General features: G+C 40.6%; 1 protein-coding gene across 2 annotated transcripts; it reads right to left on the reverse strand.

Annotated features, from left to right (window-relative positions):
• Window positions 1-790: 790 nt before the first annotated feature.
• On the reverse strand, window positions 791-20,326 carry fgf13b (fibroblast growth factor 13b). 2 transcript variants are annotated; one of them, XM_063894358.1, is made up of 5 exons: window positions 20,092-20,326; window positions 8,581-8,691; window positions 6,276-6,379; window positions 4,878-5,076; window positions 791-2,057 (listed from the first exon to the last, which is right to left on the reverse strand). In XM_063894358.1, exons 1-5 carry the CDS (start codon window positions 20,138-20,140, stop codon window positions 1,918-1,920), a joined length of 603 nt encoding a protein of 200 aa, XP_063750428.1. In that variant the 5' UTR covers window positions 20,141-20,326; the 3' UTR covers window positions 791-1,917. The 2 variants fall into 2 exon arrangements, with proteins under 2 accessions (XP_063750428.1, XP_063750427.1); XM_063894357.1 differs by lacking the exon at window positions 20,092-20,326 and adding an exon at window positions 9,229-10,041.
• Window positions 20,327-21,997: the final 1,671 nt, after the last annotated feature.

The raw sequence follows: 21,997 nt of genomic DNA on the forward strand, positions 1-21,997 counted from the left end.
TGAAGGATTACTGAAGATTGATGTTTTCTGTTGGAAGCGATTACATTTAAAGGAAGTTTGGTGGGTCGCTTAAAGCGCGGATGGAGGAACATATTTCAACACTGAACTACCAAAGTGAGTAAGTAGATTTGTATGATATACTTTGTCAGTGACACATTAGATTCTCTGAAAACCTGCCTCGATTTACTGAAATAACACGAGAGAAACAAATCGGTTGCATTGCCAAATCAAGCTTGAAAATGAAAAGAGTCTGTTAACCAGAGTAAAATAAGAGAAATGTGCTTTTTCTGTCTCGATTGTGTTATCCCACATAAGTTTAATCAAATGTTCCCAGGTGTTGAGCATGGAGGCGCAGTCTTCCTTTCACTCACGTTAGTGGAGGTTAAGCAAAGAGTCATTCCTTTTTCTTTAGCCTTCATCCAGACATATTTATTTTAGGAATACAGTCTGACACAGTCCTTCAACTACATCTCTCGTGTCTCACGCACTGATAATCACAGGTGACTGAACAGATAGAACTAGCGTGCACCGTGTAGTGACGGCGCATATTACGTACCGTAATAGCTGGAGTAAGGGCGCATCACAAAGTAAAACAACCAGGATTTGAAATGACACACCCAGTAGGGTTAAATATACAAGGAGTGTTGGTGTAATGAATGAGTGAATTGAAACCTTTCAATCCAGTTGATCTTATTGGTAATAATACTTTTAAAGCCTGACACAGATAGTAGGTGGGTGAAAATAAATCAAGAGAAGACTAACTTCTTTAGAAATAGTTTATTTAGTGCATTTCTAGTTTGTCCACAGCAGGAACCAAAATAGTAAATGAATCTGTGCTCCCATTTGTCCAGGTGGTTCTGGTTCTGGTCCAACACCATTGGTCCATTCATGTTCTGGTGCAATACTATTGGTCCAGTAGTGTTCCGTCACCCTCCCATTGGTTCACTAGTGTTCTGGTATGACACTATTGGCTCACTAGTGTTCTCCTAAGGTCAGGAACACGTAAGACCAGAAAAAAAACTGACCTTCAGCATGCTGCTACTGAGCAGAGGTCCACAAGCTTCCATGCAACAACAAACAAACAAACAAACAGCAAGGGGACGACAACAACAAACAGAAAGATAAACAACCGCATTGCTTGTAAGAAGTAAGCATGGAAGCATTTACAGTAAACCTTATTTTAACCTGTTAAAGCCCTCAGGAGGTTTTTCTGATATACAACAGATCTTAAAAAGGTACAACCCCCCACCCCCCAGACACATGCACCCTTACACACTCGCTTGCCCACACACTTCTACTACAAGCACAGCGTGTGCTCAACCACTCACACACACACACACACACACACACAGGCGCGCCTGCATGCAAACAAATGATCAGTCCTCACAAGTGAACATGGAATACGTTTGTCACTTTTAAAAATATGACTTAACCCCATGAGCTCTGTGTAAACATAGCATATGGTAGAATAGATAAATACTTCCTTTGTCACTCTAACTGTCTTACCACTTTTCCCTTCAACAACCTAGTTAATACTTGGACTCTTTGGTTCTCTTTAACAGTCTGTTTATCTAATTATGTGACTGACTGACTCTCTCTTTCCCTCTTTTGCAACTCCATCTCCCTTGTCCTCTCTCGGTATGATACAGTGGGAAGAGTAGACAAGGGAAGAGGTTCACGGGTCCCGTCCCTCTTCAGGCCAGAGCAGCAGACGGATTGATTGTCCTTGGTTTATTTACATCACAGTCAGTCACAGTGGGCTCCGTTAAGTGGAAGATCACACTCTTGTCCTCCTCATTTTCTGCTCGCCTCCTCCTACCCCACACCAGCCTGATGTGTGGGCATGTCGGCCTGAGATCTGTGTGTGTGTGTGTGTGCGTGCGTTTCTATGGGTGTGTGTGTGTGAGGGGTGGGGGGCTAGGATAAGTCATTGTTGCTGGGCGACTTCCCTCCGCCGTTAAGTATCGCCGAAGCGCTGCGACTCTTGGTTGGTGTGCCGCTGCCTGACCGTGAGAGTTCTGTCAGGTCATGGAGGGAGGGCTCCCTGTACATGGCCACTGCACGCACACACACGCACACACACACACACACACACACACACACACACACACACACACACACACACACACACACACACACACACACACACACACACACACACACACACACACACACACACACACACACACACACACACACACACACACACACAGAAACAGGAGAGAAGAATCATCAATTTCAATTATTAATCAAGTTGTTGGTCTGAATCACTCTTGGTGTGAATGCCTTGTTCAAGCAGTTGGGTACATCTAGTTCCTCTGCTAGCAGCTTTTTTCAAAAGTTATCGTGGTTGTAAAAAAAGTTCTGAATTTACTACCAAAGGGAATTCCTGTAATGTATTGATCCATAAAAATATAAGTAATATTAATCTAATAATAAACAAAAGAAACAACTATTCTTTGCCTTACACCCACAGTAGCTATTTTTGCCCTCCCTGAGGCAACAGAGCCAAACTGTTTTGCACCATTGACATAAATCAACTTTAGAGTTTCAAGCCTGTTACAAAACAGCTGCTTATTTACACACCCAGCAGGTACAGAGACCCATTAGCATTCATTTTGAGTTGTGTCTGTGTCCAATATTCGCTCTCCTTTTAGCTTTGCTTTCCTCTTATCTCTTGGAAGGATACCTGGCTATTAGCTGCTAAATCCTCCAATATTCTCACCAGCTAGTCACCATCTTTGTGTGCCTGCTGTTTTGTGTCGGGAACATTGTGTACAGCTGTTGTTTAGAGCTTGTGATCTATTAATATCAAACTACTGATTAAAGCCAATCTTTTATTTTTCTGTCTCCCTTTTATGTTTTTCTTCATTGCTCTTTTTACAACATAAGTCCACACTGTGTATTTGCATTTCAATTTTAACTTTTTTGCATTGGACCTGGATGTGCTATCACCTCACCTCAGGCAAACTACACATCAAATATGTTGATATCAATGTTTAAATGACTAGTTCAGGTGAGTGACGGACTAAAATGATTCAATCAAGCAAGACTTTTGTAATTTGATAGTTTGAGTTTGAAGAAGTAGGCTGTCAAATATGGCTTAATTATGTACCTCCATTTGAATCTATTTTAGAGTCTTGTCACTTTTGTCAAGACGAGCAATATTTCACACAAAATACTGATTTTGAAGTTGGAGGGGTTCTGTCTGAAAATATTCAATTCTATATTCCCATGCAGCAATCACACCGGAGCAAAATGACGGTTTGAGTCAGAGTATAAGTACAGAGCTGAATTTTTTTATTTGCTTATGCTGCCATGGGGACACCCCACTGTCAATCAAATCTGATCCAAGCACACCTGATTTACTGTTGAAGGTTACATCTTATAATCAAAAATTAGGGATGTTTACAAATGTTGCTGCTCCTGCTTTTGCAAGGACAAGCTGATTTCTTTCTATTTTCCTTTGAGCTTATAGCAACTACTCACAACAGTGACAGGACACACAGCATTTCGTTTTCCACAGTTACTTTGGCTGTTCCACTGTGGCATAGCTACTTATAGCTAACTGCTAAAATAAGACTCTATCCTCTGCCAGTTTGGTTGCGTGATGACTTATACACTTCCATTGTGCCGTACATATTTTTGCCAGGAGCATACAGAAATGTACAATACAGCCCCGGAAAAAATGAAGAGACCACTTCAGCATTATCAGTTTCTCTTGTTTTATTTTTTATAGGAACGTCTTTTGAGTTAAATTATAATTTTTTTCTGATTATTGTATTCTAGAAACTACTGGCAATTTTTTTTTGTGTTGGAATTCAACAGACACTTGGATGGCTGCCATACATGTAGAGATAAAGATTTAAGAAATTGGAGTGGTCTCTTATTTTTTTCCGTGGCTGTATAAGCCAGGCTTATAGGGAACTAATGTAGGCCTAATTGACTTCAATATACGTTAACGTAACTTTAACTATTGTCACTTTAAAGTTCTAGAGACATTCTTTTGAAACCAAGTTTGCTGGAGCTTAAAATACATATATAACGTCTTTAATTTATTTTTTGAGTTTTATTTTCCTGCAGTGTTTTGTATAGGTTTTTGTGTATGTAAATGGTCTGCAAAGGCTAAGATCCCAAAGTCACCCCCCCCCCCCCCGCCCCTGCCTGAAACACCTTCATTGGACTCCTTTGTTTACTTCTGTAACAAACTGTAGTAACATCACTATGTAACACTCGCCTTTCTTTTGACTAACGTCAAACACATTGTTCATGATAGGCTAAGGGGCAGGACATCTCTATTGGTTGACCAATCACAACAGAGCCGGCCAGCTAACCAATCGGAGCAGATTGGGCTCTGGTTTCAGAGAGAGGGTGAAAAGAGATGCTGCAGCACAGGCAGTATGAGAAAAATAAAGTAGAGTAGAGGCAAAAAATACAACAATAAAACCTGAAATGAGCTTAATATGGTCCTTTTTAACTTAAGTCTGTGCCTGCTTGTTTAAACGTTGTGCTACTAAGTGCAGTTAGATAGATAGAATCGGAGTATGAAACCCTCTTTATTGTCACATACATGCACACAGCAGAGCACACACAGTGAAACTGGTCCTCTGCATTTAACCCATCCTAGTACTAGGAGCAGTGGGCAGCTATTGTGCAGCGCCCGGGGAGCAATGGGGAGGGGGGATTGGAGGTGTCTGGTGCCTTGCTCAAGGGCACCACAGCAGGGCCTAGGAGGTGAACTGGGACCTCTCCAAGTAGCAGTCCACCTTCCATATTTTCAAGTCTGTTCGGGGACTTGAACCGGCGACCCTACGGTTCCCAGTCCAAGCCCCTACTGACTGAGCCACTGCTGGAGTTCACTCCCCTATTAGCCTTACCTTTGAGTGGTTTCGGTATAAAGTGTGCGGCAGCCTTGTTCTTCTTGACGTGGTTCCCCTTCATGATGGCACCCTCCTTGTTGAGTCCGAGGTACCAGGCCCGACCTGAGGCCTGCTGCCGGTACAGCATGGAGGAGTAGGTGACGTAGTAGTTCTCAAACACCGACTCCTTGAACTTACACTCCGGTGTGAAATGTTCCTGAGAGTAAAGGCGTGAAAGACGTTAGAAAAAGTAGTAAAAGAAAGAGGAGAGTGAGTAAACATAAGGGGTTGGGGTGTTGTTATTTATCATTATTATTATTATTATTATTATTGGCCTCAGGGCGGGAGCTGAGTCACAAACAGAGGGTATGAGTTTATAATGACAACTCCATTAAAAACTGTTAAATCAGCGTCATTCATATTGACATCAGTGTATTAATCCATCCTGTGCTCCGCTATTTGAATCATTATCTCGGCCGTGTCTCACAGAACAAACTGCACCAACTTAGGACAGCTGACATTTGCATTTTCTTATTCCTGCATCGCCATAGCAACTGGCTACTCCCTAGAATACCAACCAGCCCACTGAGAGAAAGATGGAGCTCACGTTGCCGGGGGAAACGGAAAGATACAGAAAGGATCTCTCCGTCATCCCTTTCATTTAACTAAGTTTGGTATGATTTTCAACTAGATTTGATACGAAAAGGAGGACGAAATTCATAATTTGTGTTTTTTTAATATCAGTTGATAAAATGAAACTATTGATTGTGACGGAGAGCATGCAGGGCTGGACACGATGGGTCAGATATTGTGGTGGTGTACGTGCCTGCACAGGCGTAGCAGCATGGCTTTTATTACCTCGACGTGTGGGCCATTTTCCTATTTCCTCTATTAGTTTTCATCTCTTAGTCTGGCAGGTTTGCTTAGATTGCTGGAAGTGCGTGTTGTTTTTGTTGATTCTTTTTTTGTTATTGCATCTACGCCGCCCACCATCCCTGCTCAAGAGCTAAAGCGAGGTGCTTAATGTTCTAAACGCACAGGGGGAGTGTATGTGTAAGTCTAGCTGGAAAGGCATAAAAACAAATTTCAGATCGATGTGTAAATGGATAAAAAGAGAGCTTCCTAGCAAAGAATGACTGTAGGGGGATAAACAGGAGGCTGGAGGATGATCTGACATCAATCCTGTGAAGCCTGATATCAGTGGATAGATAAGCGCAGCTCAGACGCTGGATTATAGCAACCAGTGGCATCTGAGTCAGAAGACAACACTGTAGTGAATGTGTTGATGTGATTATAGGACGATAATCAGACTGGTCGAAATGAAAGCTGCTGCTGTTACTCAACCCAAAGTAAAGATATGAGTCCCTTTTATAGTGATGATGATGATGCTGTGTGAGTGTGTGCGTGCTGACGTACAGAGGTATAGAGAAAGCCTTCGTTGTTCATCGCCAGATAGAGTTTGGTCTGCACGCCCTGGATGGCCACGACACGAAGCCCCACCGGGATCAGGTTGAACACAGCTACGAATGCACAAACAAACCCACAGAAATGCACACACACGACAAACACATGCAGCAAACAAACACACACTCACACAGTGAGCACAGAGGGGAACAGAGAGAAAATCCTCATCAATATCAATGTAGCATCTGGTATGTTGACACCTCCATTTTGCAACAGAGAAGTTATTTAACAAGGTCAGTCAAGTCAAGTCAAGTCAAGTCAAGTGCTACAGACGCTGGCTTACACTAATTATTTAACCCAATCATTAAGAGTAGGAGAAAAGGGGTTATTATTGGCAAAAGGTAGCAATGCAGAGTTTGCAAAGATATGTTTTATGTGTAAAGGTAGTCACAGCTATTCCTAATATTATTAATGACAATGACTCCATTTATCCAAAGGTGATGCCTTCAAATTGCTCGGTTTGTTTGAAAAATACCTGACATCGTGTGATTGTATCATAATTTAAAGGTGACATATCATGCTCTTTCCGGTTCATATGTATTTTTGGATTCCTAATATAACACGTTTACTTGTTTTAACATTTAAAAATGATGAATTGCTTTTCTCATACTGTCTGTCTACAGTATGCCTGTATTCACCCTCTGTCTTAAATGCTTAGTTTTATTGCCTGTCTCTTTAAAAAAAAAACCTATTAGTCTGATTGGAAAAATATGGCACACAAACAGGATAATACCACAATTATGTCAAATGAGGGTAAATATCAATATTGCCCAGCCTTATTTATCAAGCATGTCCGATAAAGCATCTACAGTTAAGTACAGATTGAAAGCCTATTCATCTAGACATTTTTTGGTGCATCGGGAACGTTTAATGAAACTATCCATCATGTTTGTCCGCTCGGATACATTAGGTTGGACTGAAAGTGAAAAAGTTATTTATATTTTATACAGTCACTCTTTAGCAGGGACGTAATTATTCCGGGCAATTTGATGAGCCAGGCTCTTGTTTAATTACACTCCATTTAGCCAACCATGTTCTTTTATAATGACTGCAGTTATATGGAGATGTGGATTACATGGATTATCCATTGAAATTCAGTCACAAGCGACTGATTTTACGTGGGTGGGCGTTTATATGATGTGTACACCATGTAATCATCTAATTAAAGAAGACATATGCGTTTGTTGCCGTGTCTGTTTCTTTGTACACTCAACAGTAGGTGGCCTGAGAAGCAGCAGAGATTAATGCATGATGTTGGCAGCTGGCAACTCCAACTGTGCACGAGAAGGAGAGTGATTGCTGTCTGAACCACAACAGCAAGATTCAATTAGGTGTGTGTGTGTGTGCGTGTCTGTGTGTGTGTGTGTGTGTGTGCGTTTGTGTGTCTGTGTCTGTGTCTGTGTCTTAGACACAGTTCGACATAGTAGGTTTTGCAGTGTGTATCCTGTTTAATGGCTGGAGAGTTAACGGATTGCTCTAGCCAGGAAACATTTAACACAGAAAATGTAGATAAAAATGGACATTTGAAGAAAAAGCAGCCACCAGTTCCCTAATCAAATGAACGCTTGACATGTTGCTGAGTGACTTTCTGACATCAAATTACCACATCTGACAGATTTTCTGAAGTTAATCACTGAATTTGATTTAAACTGCTATTGCGTGATTACACCAAAAATGCAGATATATGGGAATTAAACTAAACTAGATCTTGCTAGATATTGAACCTTCAATATGTTGCTATTGTATGTTGAGCTCTTATTGAATATTGAGATCAAAACAAGGCGTAATTTAAGTCTACATTACTTTGAAGTGGAGCAATTTTACAAAATATAATTCAACCCGGTGCTGTAACTTATTTTAAAATGTATGTATCGTTACCACGACGAAAAGTTAACATTAAGCTTTTACCAGCTTTGAAGTACACACATTTATCTTCCCAAGGATGGAAATGTAATGACTTAGGGCTTTTCTTTAGTACACTGAACACCTTTGGGGTTTGAACTGTTGCTAAAACAAGCACTTTGAAGATGTCACCTTGGAAACTTGGAATTGTGATGGCCTATATTCACTGTTTTCTAACGTTTAATAGCATAAACAACAAATCAAAAAGAAGGGGAAAAATGTCAATAGATTAAGCTTTAATGAAAATAATTGAAATTGCAGTATTTTGGAAACAGTTGAGGAAAAAAGTAAATCAGTGGACGTGGAAATGTTTTTATGGACAGGTTTTTTCTGTCATGCAAAGATTTAGACTTACCATAGGTGCTGTCGTCATCCTTTGTTCCATCAATGGTGCCATCAGGCTGCATCTGCAGCTGGAAGCCCTGGCTGCTGGAGAGCCTGGTCACAATGCCCTTTAGCTGGGGCTCTGAGGGGAGCATAAGAGAAGAGAGGCATTAACTGCATTCATTCCTTATCACTGCCATGTGATCACATGTATCAAATCCAGCAATCGCCAAGAAGCCGGAAGTATCATTGGAGGAGAAGCTGTTTATTTTTCCTATCACAAGGCCTCCAGGGCCCAATATCGATCCCTGACCCCTGTACACTGTGGCGTACATACAAATCACAAATAATTGACAGATGAAATGTGTGAACAGGAGGAGCTGGAGCTCTGCTTGGATTCGGATCCTGCTTTAATGAGAAGATTAGCTATCACAGACACATGCTGCTACAACAATTTGCTGCGGTGCAGCACAAAGTTGTTCACATGTGATGTTTGTGTTGTCATGCAACATGATACATTCCTGAGCCACTGCTAGGAGGAGGATGATGGATGATGAAGTGATCAAGGACCAGCCTCAGTGATGAGAGAAAATGGTGTTGGTTGGAAGTGATGATGGTAATGATGCTGCTGCTGGTAAAGATGGTTCAGGTCCCACTTTTGTCTCTATTACTATCACACCTGGTGGTCGCTTTCTCTTCCGTTTCTTCCTCGATCCAAACAATTTGACACGGGAGAACACGTTCAGCTTGCTCGGCTTCTCGTTGGTGCCTTTGCTGTTGCTCGGGCTGCCGCGGCATGCATTCGCCTTCTCGCGCTCCCTCGCCTGCCGCTTTTGGCGGATCAGGGAGCTCGCGATAGCCGCTGCCCGGGACATGTTCCCCGGTGGAGTGAAACAAGGCTGCGCGTCCCGTTTGGGAGGGATGGGGGTGTTCGCAGATAAAGTGACGGGTGTGTATTGTACTCGGGAAAGGGGGTCTACACCACCCACTGCTCAGTTCGCATCGCACACCGGCCGCTGCAGTCCCTTGATGTTAAAGAGCGTCCAGAATCCTCCATCGCTGCGTCCTGGCGCTTCATGGAAGTCCTTAAACAAATCCAGAAATCTGCCAGTGAGGCTAACGTTGTCGTCCCCCACCCCCCCTCCCCCCAAGGGGTCCGAGTGGCAAAAGCAAAGTGATTCCCCCCTCAGGTGATTCTTCTGGCTGTCCTGAGAGAGAGAAAGAAGAGTGTGCATCAAGTCCGGGTGCAAGTGGCGAATCAACAGCTTATGAACTGGTGCGAAGGACACATGCGGGTGTTGTGGTGATCACTGCAGCTGCTGCTGCCTCCTCTTCTTCTTCTGCTGCTGCTACTGCTCTGCACCCCCTGCTCTCCCCCGGCAATGCTCCGCTCGTCGACGCTGTCCGTGACAGAAATGCAGCAACCGGGATGTTTGTCAATGAAACAGCTCGGGGCCGGATCAGTGGAAAAGGTTTCATGATGCAGCCGTGCTGTTCATCATACTGCTGCAGCCCTGCCCGCCCCGAGGAGGAGGAAGAAGAAGAAGAACGAGGAGGTGTGTGTGTGTGTGTGTGTGTGTGTGTGTGTGTGTGTGTGTGTGTGTGTGTGTGTGTGTGTGTGTGTGTGTGTGTGTGTGTGTGTGTGTGTGTGTGTGTGTGTGTGTGTGTGTGTGTGTGGTGAGGGTGGTGAGGGGCAGCTCTCCCTCACAGGGCACCTGTAGCCCTTAACCACACGTGGCATGATATTTACATGTTATACTGATGGGTGATTGGCAGGCAGATTGAGAGGGGGCGACCAGGGACGGGAGGGAGAAAAAATAAACAGTGAAATAAGAGGGTGAGAGGAGACAGACTGAATTAATGAAAGGAGAAATAATGGAAAAACATGGGGGGTGGGGTGTAAGGGAGAATATGAGTTTTTGAGTGAGTGTCTAAGAGGGGGGGAGAAACTACACATGGATTGGAGAAAGATGAATGAGGGAAAGGAGGAAGAAATAAAGGGAAGTGAAAGATTAAGTTGGAGCATGTGAGTGGGAGGGAGAGGGCTTGAGACAGAAGAAGTTGGATATATGAGCAGACAGGAATGCATAAAATATGAGGAGTAAAGATAGAGAAAGGTAATTGAATACACAATGTTGGAAGAGAGAGAGAGAGAGGCCTTATGTGTGTGTTGAAGTGTGTTTGAGAGAGAGACAGTGGAGAAAGGAGGGGCTCTCATCTTATTTTGGTGCAGAGGTTCACCACTGCTGAAAGGCTGCAGCATGCAAGAAGAAAGAGGTGAACGGAGACAGCACTTTACTTCAGTACAGATGAGTTATGTTGTTTTTCTAAAGCTGTTCATTTTGCATCTGCACCAGGATGAAGGAACATGTGCAATCAGCCAATCCATGCATGTCGACTGGCTGCAGGCAAAGCCCCCGCAGGAAAACGGATGCACAGCTGTCAATGGCAGATACAGCTGCAACTGCGCATGGCAGCAGCAACTCCAAGAAAGACGAGGCGGCAGACAAAGAGCCGCCTGATTCACGGCCGAGGTCGACCTGTGGCACCTGGCGCTGAGCAGCGGGCAGAGCCAATGCATGTGGTTGTTGCTGTTGTTCACCAGGGAGAAAGGTAGTGAAAATCGATGGCTGGACAGCAAGAGGATGTGGTGAGCAGTAAATTACAGGACTGAAGAGGAGGAAAACTCAGTAAGCTGGAGCTGTGAGAATAAGACAGAGGGTGGAGGAGAGAGTGATGGACTGTTGACAGGAACTGGGATCAGGACCTGGTCATTGAAAGGGAGTTTTTACCCTGAAGCTTGACTGAAGGAGTAGAACACCTGTGGCCTCTTGGTTAGGTAAGAGCCTTGTAAATGTACAAATATAGTTTGTGGTATAGTTCAAATCAACCCACTTCCATCAAGAGACAACACTTGAGCCATACAATATTAAATAACCAGTCTGTGGTGTGAACTGAAACATCAAAATATGGGAGCAAACACTCACATCCACTGTAATGAAACGACTGAAAGCTAAGCATTCATCTTTCATTTATGAGCTCCTTGCTTTTAAAACCACACCACGTGCCCCTAAAAGCAAAAGCCACACGAACACGAGGTAACAGAATGTAACAATGGACGCTGCAGGGAAAACAACCAGATCCTATGTTGCCTTAAATCAGCACATTAACTAATTAAAATGTTACAGAAAACACCAAAATCAATAAGGTAATTAGTGGAAACACATAAGCAGCCAACATAGAGGGAAGGAGTTATGAAAGGATTTGTTTCCAGGAACTATAAATAAATGGATTGTGTAGATAAATCACAGATAAACAAACCTCTTTTTATATTATTGAAATGAAATAAGGAGATAATCAAATGAAATAAGGAGATTTATACATAAACATTTGAGCTTTTGCATCGAGTCTTTTCGATGGTTAAATGTGTTTACATTTCCTTAAGTTTGCATCACTGTAGAGCCCCCGATAGGCATTAGATTCTGACAAACAGAGATAGGAGAAGACTTGATCCTGACAGTGTTTACTACGTAACATTAGAAGATATCCAGAGAGAGCCCTTATGTGTGGGATTCTCAGTGTAACCATGGATGCCAGTTAGAGCATTATGAGATACCAACCTGGAGTTTAAATACTTTGCAAGAAACCACCTTTAGAAAGAATACCACCAAACCACCACTGAACAGTGCAATACCACAGGACAAGTTTTTAATATCAATCAATCTGCTTTGATTTATAATTTGTTAATAGATCCCAATTTCTAAAGTGATGTCTTTTAAATGTTTTATTCTGACAAACACGTTTCAGTTTAGTATGATTTCACAAAATACTTTGACGAATAACAAAAGAATATGGAAAACATTTTTCTGTGTATTACCGTTGCCACTTTAGTTTACATGTGTATGTCATTTCAAGGGCTAGAAATCGCAAACGTTTTGGGGAGTTTTTGGTCAAATGGATGACGAGAGAAACCACCCTAAGCTTGTATAGATTTTCAATAAATGATTAGTGTAGAAGGCTGAGACTTTTAATAATTATATTGGTAAAAACTGGTGTAAAGCAAGCTGATCAACTTATTTAGCGCTTCCCATCTGAGACTTATGTTTAGCTCTAAAAGATGTATCCGTCCTGTGAGCATGAAGGACATCAATACAAGTTTATGATCCCAATTCCTGAAATAAAGATCCGTCTTTTACAAAGGCGGCTGAGGTTACAACATAATACTACTGAGAGCATGAACAACAAGACCATGTATTATCGATGTATGTTAATGAGTAGATGTATCTCATAAACATATTGTTTGCAGTCGAGCAGTCTCTCAGCATAAGGGCGCGTCCGGCTCCACTTTCAGCACCATGGACAGTGCGTTAAGTTTTAAGTGAGTTAAAAACACACATTTTACTTAAAATAAATACTTGTTTCACTGATAAAACTACAAAATGCTTGAACACAACTTTGTAAAAAATGGAAAATGTTATATTTTAATAACATGTTAAAGTAAAAAAACATCCACAGAAGCACCAAGGTGTTATTTTAGAGATGTCCTTACTCTTGACCTCATTACCTTCAACTGTATCCCTTCTTCCTCCCTATAACAGTATGCCCCCAAATGCTTTTACACACAGAGATCCAGGTGTGAATTCATTTTGTGAGTTTCCTTAAAGGATTTTGTAGCAGATTTACAACAGTACAGGTCAAATCTCCTTTAATCTATTTAACTCTGATCGTTTCCCCGGTCCTACCTGAGGCCGATCGGCGGAGAGGAAAACTCATGCTGCGCCCGTGGAGCTCCGGAGCCTTCTTGTGCTCATGGCTTTTCGCACTTCCTCTTGTGTGCTGCTGCTCCACCAAAAGAGGAGGAATTACTGAAGTTCAAGGCAACAAAGTCTCCACGGCATTGGATCCATTAGGGCCGCGCACATGGCGTTGACGGAAGATCATTACAGAACATTAGAGGCCATTAAGCCTTTGGAACCGGTCATTAAAAATTCATCTCGAGGCCCCGCTGATCTGGCACAATAAGAGAGGGAGGGAGCCAAAAGGCCTTTCCAAATTCAAGGATCTGAGAAGTACTCCAATCTTTTACTTAAGTAAAAGTACCAGAGTGTAGGATTACTGTTGCAATTAAAGTCTAGCATTCAAAATGTTACTAAAGTAAAAGCACAAAAGTATTAGCATCTAAATATACTTAAAGTACAAGTACTTATTATTCAGATTGGTCCATTTCATAATCATATCTATTTTTTTTAAATTTGAATTATTGATGAATTCATGTGTTTAAATTAAAACTAGCTTCACATGTACAAGCTTTGATACTTTGTATGTTGCAGGGTAGCTTAGGAATGTTACTCCAGGTATAACTGAAGTAAACAAAAAAGAACGTTATTGCTTTCCTCTGTATCACAGTACTTTTAAAGTAACTCAGTTTAGCTCTGCAATTGATCATATATTTATGATCAATTGCAGAGCTAATTTAGAAAAAATAACTAGGAATTGTTTGGCATCTTCTGTCGATCGAATGGGTTCAACAAAACCTTTTAGCTTTAACTCAGTTAAAAAACAGTGAAAGTTAGACCTCTGTAAAAGCTATGACTTGGCATTAAACCTAATGTGATTTTCTTGAGTAAATCTGACTTTTTGTTGGTGATACATCGCACTTAGTGCCTCTAAGCGAGCATCAACAGAAAACTATAGTCTAAGAAAACATTATGAGGGTCTGAACACCAAACACAGGCAACCTAAATTAACTTACCCGCTTACACTACTGACAAAATATCAGACCACCTCAGGTGATCCTGACCCTCGAACTACCTCCAACCTAAACTTTTCTCTCCTACAAACTATTATGAATTCCGAAAAATACCAAATATGTCAAGGCATTTTTGGTGCACTATGGTACCTAGACTATTTAGATTTAATGGAATAGTCCAATCATAAAACAAATTGGAGTTTTAGGTGGTTTAAAGTTCCATTAAGTGTGAACATCGTACTGCTTGAACACAGTGATCAAGATAATATAAGGAGATTTGCATTGGAATAAGCTGATGTAAACAACTTTAAAGCTCCTTAAGGGGACACAAAGGGTAAGGCAGTTATAGCCCCTCACCTAACACCTTAAAATAAAATAAGAAAAAGCTAAACCTACAAGGCCCTCAACAACTTAGCCCCCCCACTACCTTGCTGACCTCCTCCATCACCATGCCCCCTCCTGATCCCTCAGGTCCGTCTCTGCCAACCTACTGCAAGTCCCCCGGACAAAGCGCCGGACCTGAGGTGATCGGGCCTTCTCAGTTGCGGCCCACTCCCTATGGAATTTGCTTCCCTCCCACCTCAAAGTCTCCCTAACCCTCTCTTCTTTCAAATCTGCACTAAAAACACACCTTTTTGCACTAGCCTTCACCATCTAACTCCCAGCATCTTCTTGTTTTAACCTCTGTTTTTGTTTTGAACCCTAGTATAAATTAATAAATGATCTGTTTGCATAGTTCTGATAGGGCAATATGTAAAGCGTCTTTGAGTACCGTAAAAAGCGCTATATAAATGTGATTTATTATTATTATTAAACGTCCTTAATTCCAAAGGTTTCTGAAATAGGCAAACCCTTACAGCATGCACACAAATACACACAAATAGACCCTCCTAATTGCTATGCACTATATCTTTCTGTGGTTCTGTGGGTTATCCACCATGCACTCCATCATAGCACAATACTGTATTTAGTGCAGTAACCACACTCCGATGCAATGTGGCCAGTCCAGGATCCCACACAGCCACCCATAACTCCGTGTTATCAGCCCATTACACTGTTGTGCTGTTACAATGCTTCCTGTGAAGCAGTCTACTAAAACACAACAGCATCTATATCACTGAGAGGAAACACAAAGTATTACATATTGCAGAGTGTCTGTGGCTGCACATCCTGCAGTGCGTGAACCTATAAAAGCCCCTGAATGCAGTGAAGCAGGATGTTGCTGCAGAACATGCTCACTCAGCCAATTTAGTGGAAAGCTACAAAAAACAGAAATGTCAAGTTTGTCTGAGAGAAATATCTTTGAAATAAATCTGACTTTGATTTCCTCTTAAATCTCTGCATGGGTACAAAAACATATGTTTAGGGTATTTTATTGTTAATTATGCCCACATAAATTTCCATTATGCTGTGGCTTCCTGTGAGGAGGAAATAAGATAAGATAAGATGTACCTTTATTAATCCCTGTGGGGAAATGCAGGAGTTCGAGCAGCAACAGAGTGAGAATGAAAAATAGGACAGTACAGATTCACACAGGATTATACAATAGCATTCAATTAAAATGATGTACAGGTAAGTAACTGTTAAAACAAACAAAGGACTTAAGGAATTAAATGAACATATATACATTTTGTGTCCGGATTGTTAAATATATTTACATGTACGATACTGATGCAGGTTAAAGTCTTTGTGCAAACAGTGCTTGTGCAGTACGGGTTATTGTTTAGGGAGTTAAATAACTCTGTTAGATCAAGCAGATGGGTTGACTGGTTCACTCTGGCTGTGATCAGATTTATTTTCTTTCTTTCTTCTATTTATTTGTCTTAACTGAACTGAAATAGAATTCTAACTTTGAACAAACACATCACACCTCCCCAAAAAGCTTTTGTGGCCTTGGCCTGAAATAGAAACCCCACAAAGATGACAGCAGGACCGTTTTGGCAAAGTTTCCTACCCTAACAGCCCGGGCAGGTAGCCAGGATCCAATCACAGTAGTCTATTTAAAAGAAAAAATCAATTAAGTTTCCCTTCAGATCTTGGAGAGCATTTACTTCTAGTGGATTACATTAGCAGACAGTAGATGGCGCCACATTACAAATGATCGGATAACAGAAAAGGAAGTTTGTGGAAATAGTGTGTCTTCATCTAAGTGCAGAAAAGGGAGGATGTGTTATGTTGAGCGCCAGAATAATGTATGTATCTGAGCCAAAATACCTTTTTTCATTTACTCCCAACGCAGTCTGAGTAGCACTATGTCAGTGGAGGACATGATCTCTGCCAAAGCAAAGTGACTACTATCACCTCTAATTGTAATGAAAATACACTTACTGTCACACATATAGTTTCATTGTTAAAAACGATCATACTAATGGCAGGAATGGAAGTAGCATAGAAGAAAACCAACATTTTAAAACTTGTATCAAACTTCATGGCTGACCACTAGTCCACTGCGGAGAAGAAAATGCGTTACATTTCCACCATCCTTGTCACATATCACACCGTCAAACTGCCAGGTAGTCCCACATCTGGTCTATGAAGCTATGAAAGCGTCCACTTTTTCTTATGTCACACATTGTACTCTGAAATTATAGTGCCACAGCCAGATAGAGCCATTTTTTTCTCCTCTGGATGATTGACAACCAACAAATAAAACTCCTTTTCAAGGTAAAAACCTCAACTGTGGACATGTTATATGGATCTGTTAGTGCAAATCTTTCAGAAAGTGGTCTCTTACGGTGATATGCCATAAAATATGTGTTATAGATAGAAACATTTACAACACATACTTTCTACTTTATTTTAAAACAGAGTTATAAGATAGTGTGTGGGACAAACCATGCAGGCTAATATAGATAAACAAGTATTAGAGTCTATAGCCTCATTACTGGCTCTATGATGTTGTATCAAAGCCATGGGAGTGCTTTCAGCTATAAAAAAAAACCCCATGACATTTAGAATTGCAACCTGTTAATGTAGCAGGAATACTGTTTATGTTCCTCATTTTATAGTGTTTTCATTTGCCAATTAGCAGCAATAATGTCATTAGCTTTGTAGGTATTTTGTCATAACCAAAAGTAACCCAAACAAATCCTGATGATGGTACTATAAACATCAGCGGATCCACACAGTATTTACAATGCAATTGGGTTGTGCTCATTAGTGCTTGTAGTGTATGATGCTCTCATCACTACATCTGTGAAAAGTTGTGGGTCACTGCTCTTTTGGATGGGGCTTTATTGCTGTGTAATGTTGCTGCCGATTTGCTGGGTCACAATCAGGGTTAATTAACAATAGTGTCTCTGAAGTGAATCATCTCCTGCTGCTTTATTTGTGAGTCCACATACACACACACACACTGAAGTGTACTGAAACACACACACACACACACACACACGCACAAGTTGTTTTAATCCACATTTATAATCTCTTTGAGAACAAGATGTTAATGAGTTCTTGTTCTGCTCAAACCTAATCCTAAATGCCACTATCAGGCTATTACATAAAGAACGTAACAAGGTGAAAGATAAAGCTCTATGTCTGTCCACTCGATGGGAGATGAGTCATTGCTTAAGATCAAAAAGTACATCTGACTTGACGTATTTAGCAATTTCATTATTTCATGTGTTTTTGTCTCTGCATTGTACAGGTTCAAACTATTCATGTGATTAATTCGGCCTCAGTAATTGTTCAGTAATTGTTCCTTCTACTTTACGACTTTGTCTCTTAATTCTTTTTTACTTGTATCGTAATGAAAGCATGAACTTAAATGTAGTTTATTGTTATTTATTTCATCATTAAAAACAACATTTAAGGCATAATCTATTCCAGTCTTTGGGAGTGATGCTCAAGCTCACTACAAAATGATGCCAACACACCTGTACTAAATAATGAAATCTCTAGCGCTTGAAGAAAAACTGCTTTAATTAAAGTGTTTAGATTTCTTGAGACTTCTTATGTGCTGAAGTCGTACTGGGCAGCATTACACTGAAACATATTATATTCGGTGCCACAATGCTTGGTGTCAGAAAGGCAGGACTCATGACAGGACGATCGTATTGGAGTTGATAAAGTACACAAGATGTTATTGTTCTGGTCTCTCAAGGGATGTACTGTATCACCATGTAAAGCAACCCTCCTTGTTTATTGGCTTGCCTTATTGCTTTTTCTGTCTATTGATGTGTTGGCTCTGTATCATTTCAAAGATGCTTTATGTTTAAACGTTGTCATAAATAAGCTTGATTATGATTCTTCCAGCAGCAGTTACAGTATTTCATTGAACACGCTGTTGCTATAGCAACCCCTACTCGGACAGTTCCATGTTGAAAATATTTTTTAATCCCAGTTTATTGATTCAGTTTTATCCGTGATGAATAGCCTATAGCCAAGCCAGCCCTGATTAGCAGTGTCTCAAAAGATCCCATTAAAAAGCTGTGAGCTGCTACAGAGGAGAGGCAGTTTAACTGACATGGCGAGACCAATAAAGTACATAGTCATTGTCCTTCTCTGCAAAACCAAAAAATACAATGTAAAAACACTTCCTTAACTACATGTTTAAATGTCACCATTTTGTCACCTGTCAAAGTTAGTTCTCCAGTGAATAGCCTCATTGCTGCCCCTTTTGGCCGATGGTGGAGAAAATCAATCAAACTTTGTAATAGTTTTTTTTAACCTTTTCTATTTTTGCCAGCCGTTCATATCTTCTATAGTACTTTCGAGTAATGTCAGGTAGAAGAGTAGGCTACATTTCTGGTCAGTGTAAAAGTCACCTTGGCTTTTTCCAAAAACTTTGCCCAGCTTTTCAGAAACACAACTACAGTACACACATAGCCACACTACTTCCTTTTTCCTAAACTTGTTTTTATTTGTTTTCACAGTAACTTCCAGTGAAAATACCAATGGCAAACCACCACACTTTCCTAGTTTTGTTTAGATTGCTACAGCTGTTGTGAGGGCAGAAGTTTTATAACAAAATAAACTCCTCCTGTATATTAAGTGGTTAACTGTATAAACTAAAACCTGTGCTAGATCATTGGAAAGACAGCATTATAAAAAAAAAAAAAAAAAAATGACTTTAACTCATATTTGAATAAGAGATGTTCTTAAAAGTCTTGAAGTTTACCTTAAAATATATCTCTGTGTTTAGTTGTTAATTATCTTAACCTTACCTTAGTAATTTCACCTAAACAAAACCCTTCTTAAAGCTGCATCTCAATTTAATGTTATAAATAAAAAGGGTCTCCTGCATAGATTACGCGGGCAACACCCTTTTTTTTTCTATGGTAATGATAGTTTCCCAGTTTCCTTTGCGGTGTATAGCGCCTTGCTTTTATTAGTGCAGAGGGTAGAAAAAGAACGTGTGCGCACCGCAGAAATTACATCTGAGCATCTGTGGGGGAAAAGCCTATGTCAGTGATTTTATAATGGAGATATAGAAGGTGATTTATCTTGAGCACCATGCAATACACCCCATGCAAGGTGAGGGTCTCCTCCCCTTTTGTAATACAGCAGTAAGCTGCAAGACCCGAACAGAGAAAACCCTGTTTACATCAACGGCATTTAATGTACACTCTTTTTTATTTTATTTTAAATAAACCTCTATATCGTAACATACGTCCAACAATATTTAAAAGTATGTCCATTTTTTTTTGTGGATTGAGGGGACCATGAGCAGCCAACATGCTGATCTCAGCATCTTCACAAAGCCAGTTATTCCCTCTTTCATGCGCACAACACAGATCAATACATGCGCAAGAACCTCCTTCATGTCTCTGGCTCGGGTTCTGCTTTACTCACCTTTGGAGGCATGGTCTTTATCCTCTTTGCTTTTCGATTTTCCGCTCATGGAGCACTGCCGTTGCTGCTTGTTGTTGAATCAAACTTCGGGGGAGAGATGTAGGATCGCGGTTTCACTTTTTCATCCTGCTCAGATGTCTCTCCATAAACACGCTGGTAGCAGTCCAACTCTGTGTGTCTCTGCCTCTCTGTGCACAGCCTGACTCTCTCTAAGGTCCCGCTGCGCTTTTAGACACACTCACACACACACACACACACCAGCAGGAGCGCTCACACGTGCGCGCGCAACACCACACGCGCACACTGAGAGAGAGAGACAAAGAAACATTTCACAAATAAGAGGAAAGAATACAATCAGATTTATAGGAGGAAGAATACGTTTCACTTTCTAAGGCAACCATTTGTAAAAGGCTGTAACTGTAGGCTGCATTAATAACTGATATAAAATTAAAAAAATTATAGAGCTGTTCCTATTATAAGAACATCTATTGTGATGTGGAAAATCTTCGACAAAATTAATAAATCATTATTAACAACGTAATGGTTTGCCATTTTGCCATTTAATGGTTTGTTAACGTTTCAGACTACAATGTTGTGTAAAGGCCTATTAGAAAGTGGGGCATTTATTACCAATGTTTATTTACGACTTAATTAAGACACCAATGGCTCTTTATTAATAATTTAGACTTGTAAGCTTTTACCTTTTTATGACTCACTGAGACTTACTCATACTTGACGGGTTATTAGAAAAGGATAAACATGCTACCTCTAATTGTGAAATTATGAAAGTAATTCAATGGGTTTAAACTGATTAAGAATGAATAGTAACACCTATTCATTTGGAAAGTTAAGGTTATCAGTTAAGGTTATCAGTTAAGGTATCAACCTAACTTGCTTTATGCTTTGTAAGAAAGTAGAATTGAATATAATCACTATAAACAGAAACACATCCTGACACTGATTCCCATCTACATAATAAGGCAGAGTTAAACAGAATCTCCTGGGGGGGGGGGTATAGAGGATGCATGTCCTAGCGCTCACTGACTCAAAGAAGGTCACCACATACACGAGGTTGTCTTCAATCCGATAATTGCAGAAAAACCGCCTGCAAACTCAGCGATCTTACACTATGCAAATGTATCTGTCCATTGATCATTTAATCAATGTGTGCAATAAAATGGCTTTTTTACCGAGGCAGCATAGTGGGATACACTGACATTTTATCTTGCCGGACAAATGCTGCTTCCTCAGTGTGCCTGTGTGTTTCACAGCTTCATGCTTAATGTTGGATGTAGTGTATTTTGAGGATGAATTGGGGCTTCATAGTGTCACAGTACATATCTCTTATACTGTATACTGTCACTGTGCAAATCTATTTCTTATACAGTATACTGTCGCAGTAGAAATCCTTTTTTTTTTATCAACTTACTCGCCGCCATTGACTTGTAAAATGAGTGTTAATGCCATTGAAATTGATCATTACAACTTAAACATGTAGAACAATACCCATCTTGCAACTCTCTTTCTGTTAAAGAAAAGTTTGACAGCTGTATTATATTATTTTCTCTGCTCTGTGTCCTTCTACATTTCTGCTGACTCTTTATACTGAATTCTGATTTACACTTTCTCTTCTCTCCTTTTCTCTTCTGCTGCACCATTTGGTTCAAGTTGCCCTACATCAAGCGGCTATATGGCACAAAAGGACTGGTCTGCTGGAACTAGCCCCAATTGTCTTTTGTGTCTGCGTCAGAGATGGAAGTTTAGGATGTTTACTTTTCACCTCGCTGATCTGATATGTTTTTGTAAGATGAATGTTAGAATAAATCTAAATCTAGGTTTTGCTGACTGTTACTCTGTTGGTGTTAATGTGCGACTGATTTGCATTTTAAGTAAATAAGTAATTGAT

The sequence above is a fragment of the Eleginops maclovinus genome, chromosome 11 (genome assembly GCF_036324505.1).
Source record: "Eleginops maclovinus isolate JMC-PN-2008 ecotype Puerto Natales chromosome 11, JC_Emac_rtc_rv5, whole genome shotgun sequence".
Lineage (NCBI taxonomy): Eukaryota > Metazoa > Chordata > Actinopteri > Perciformes > Eleginopidae > Eleginops > Eleginops maclovinus.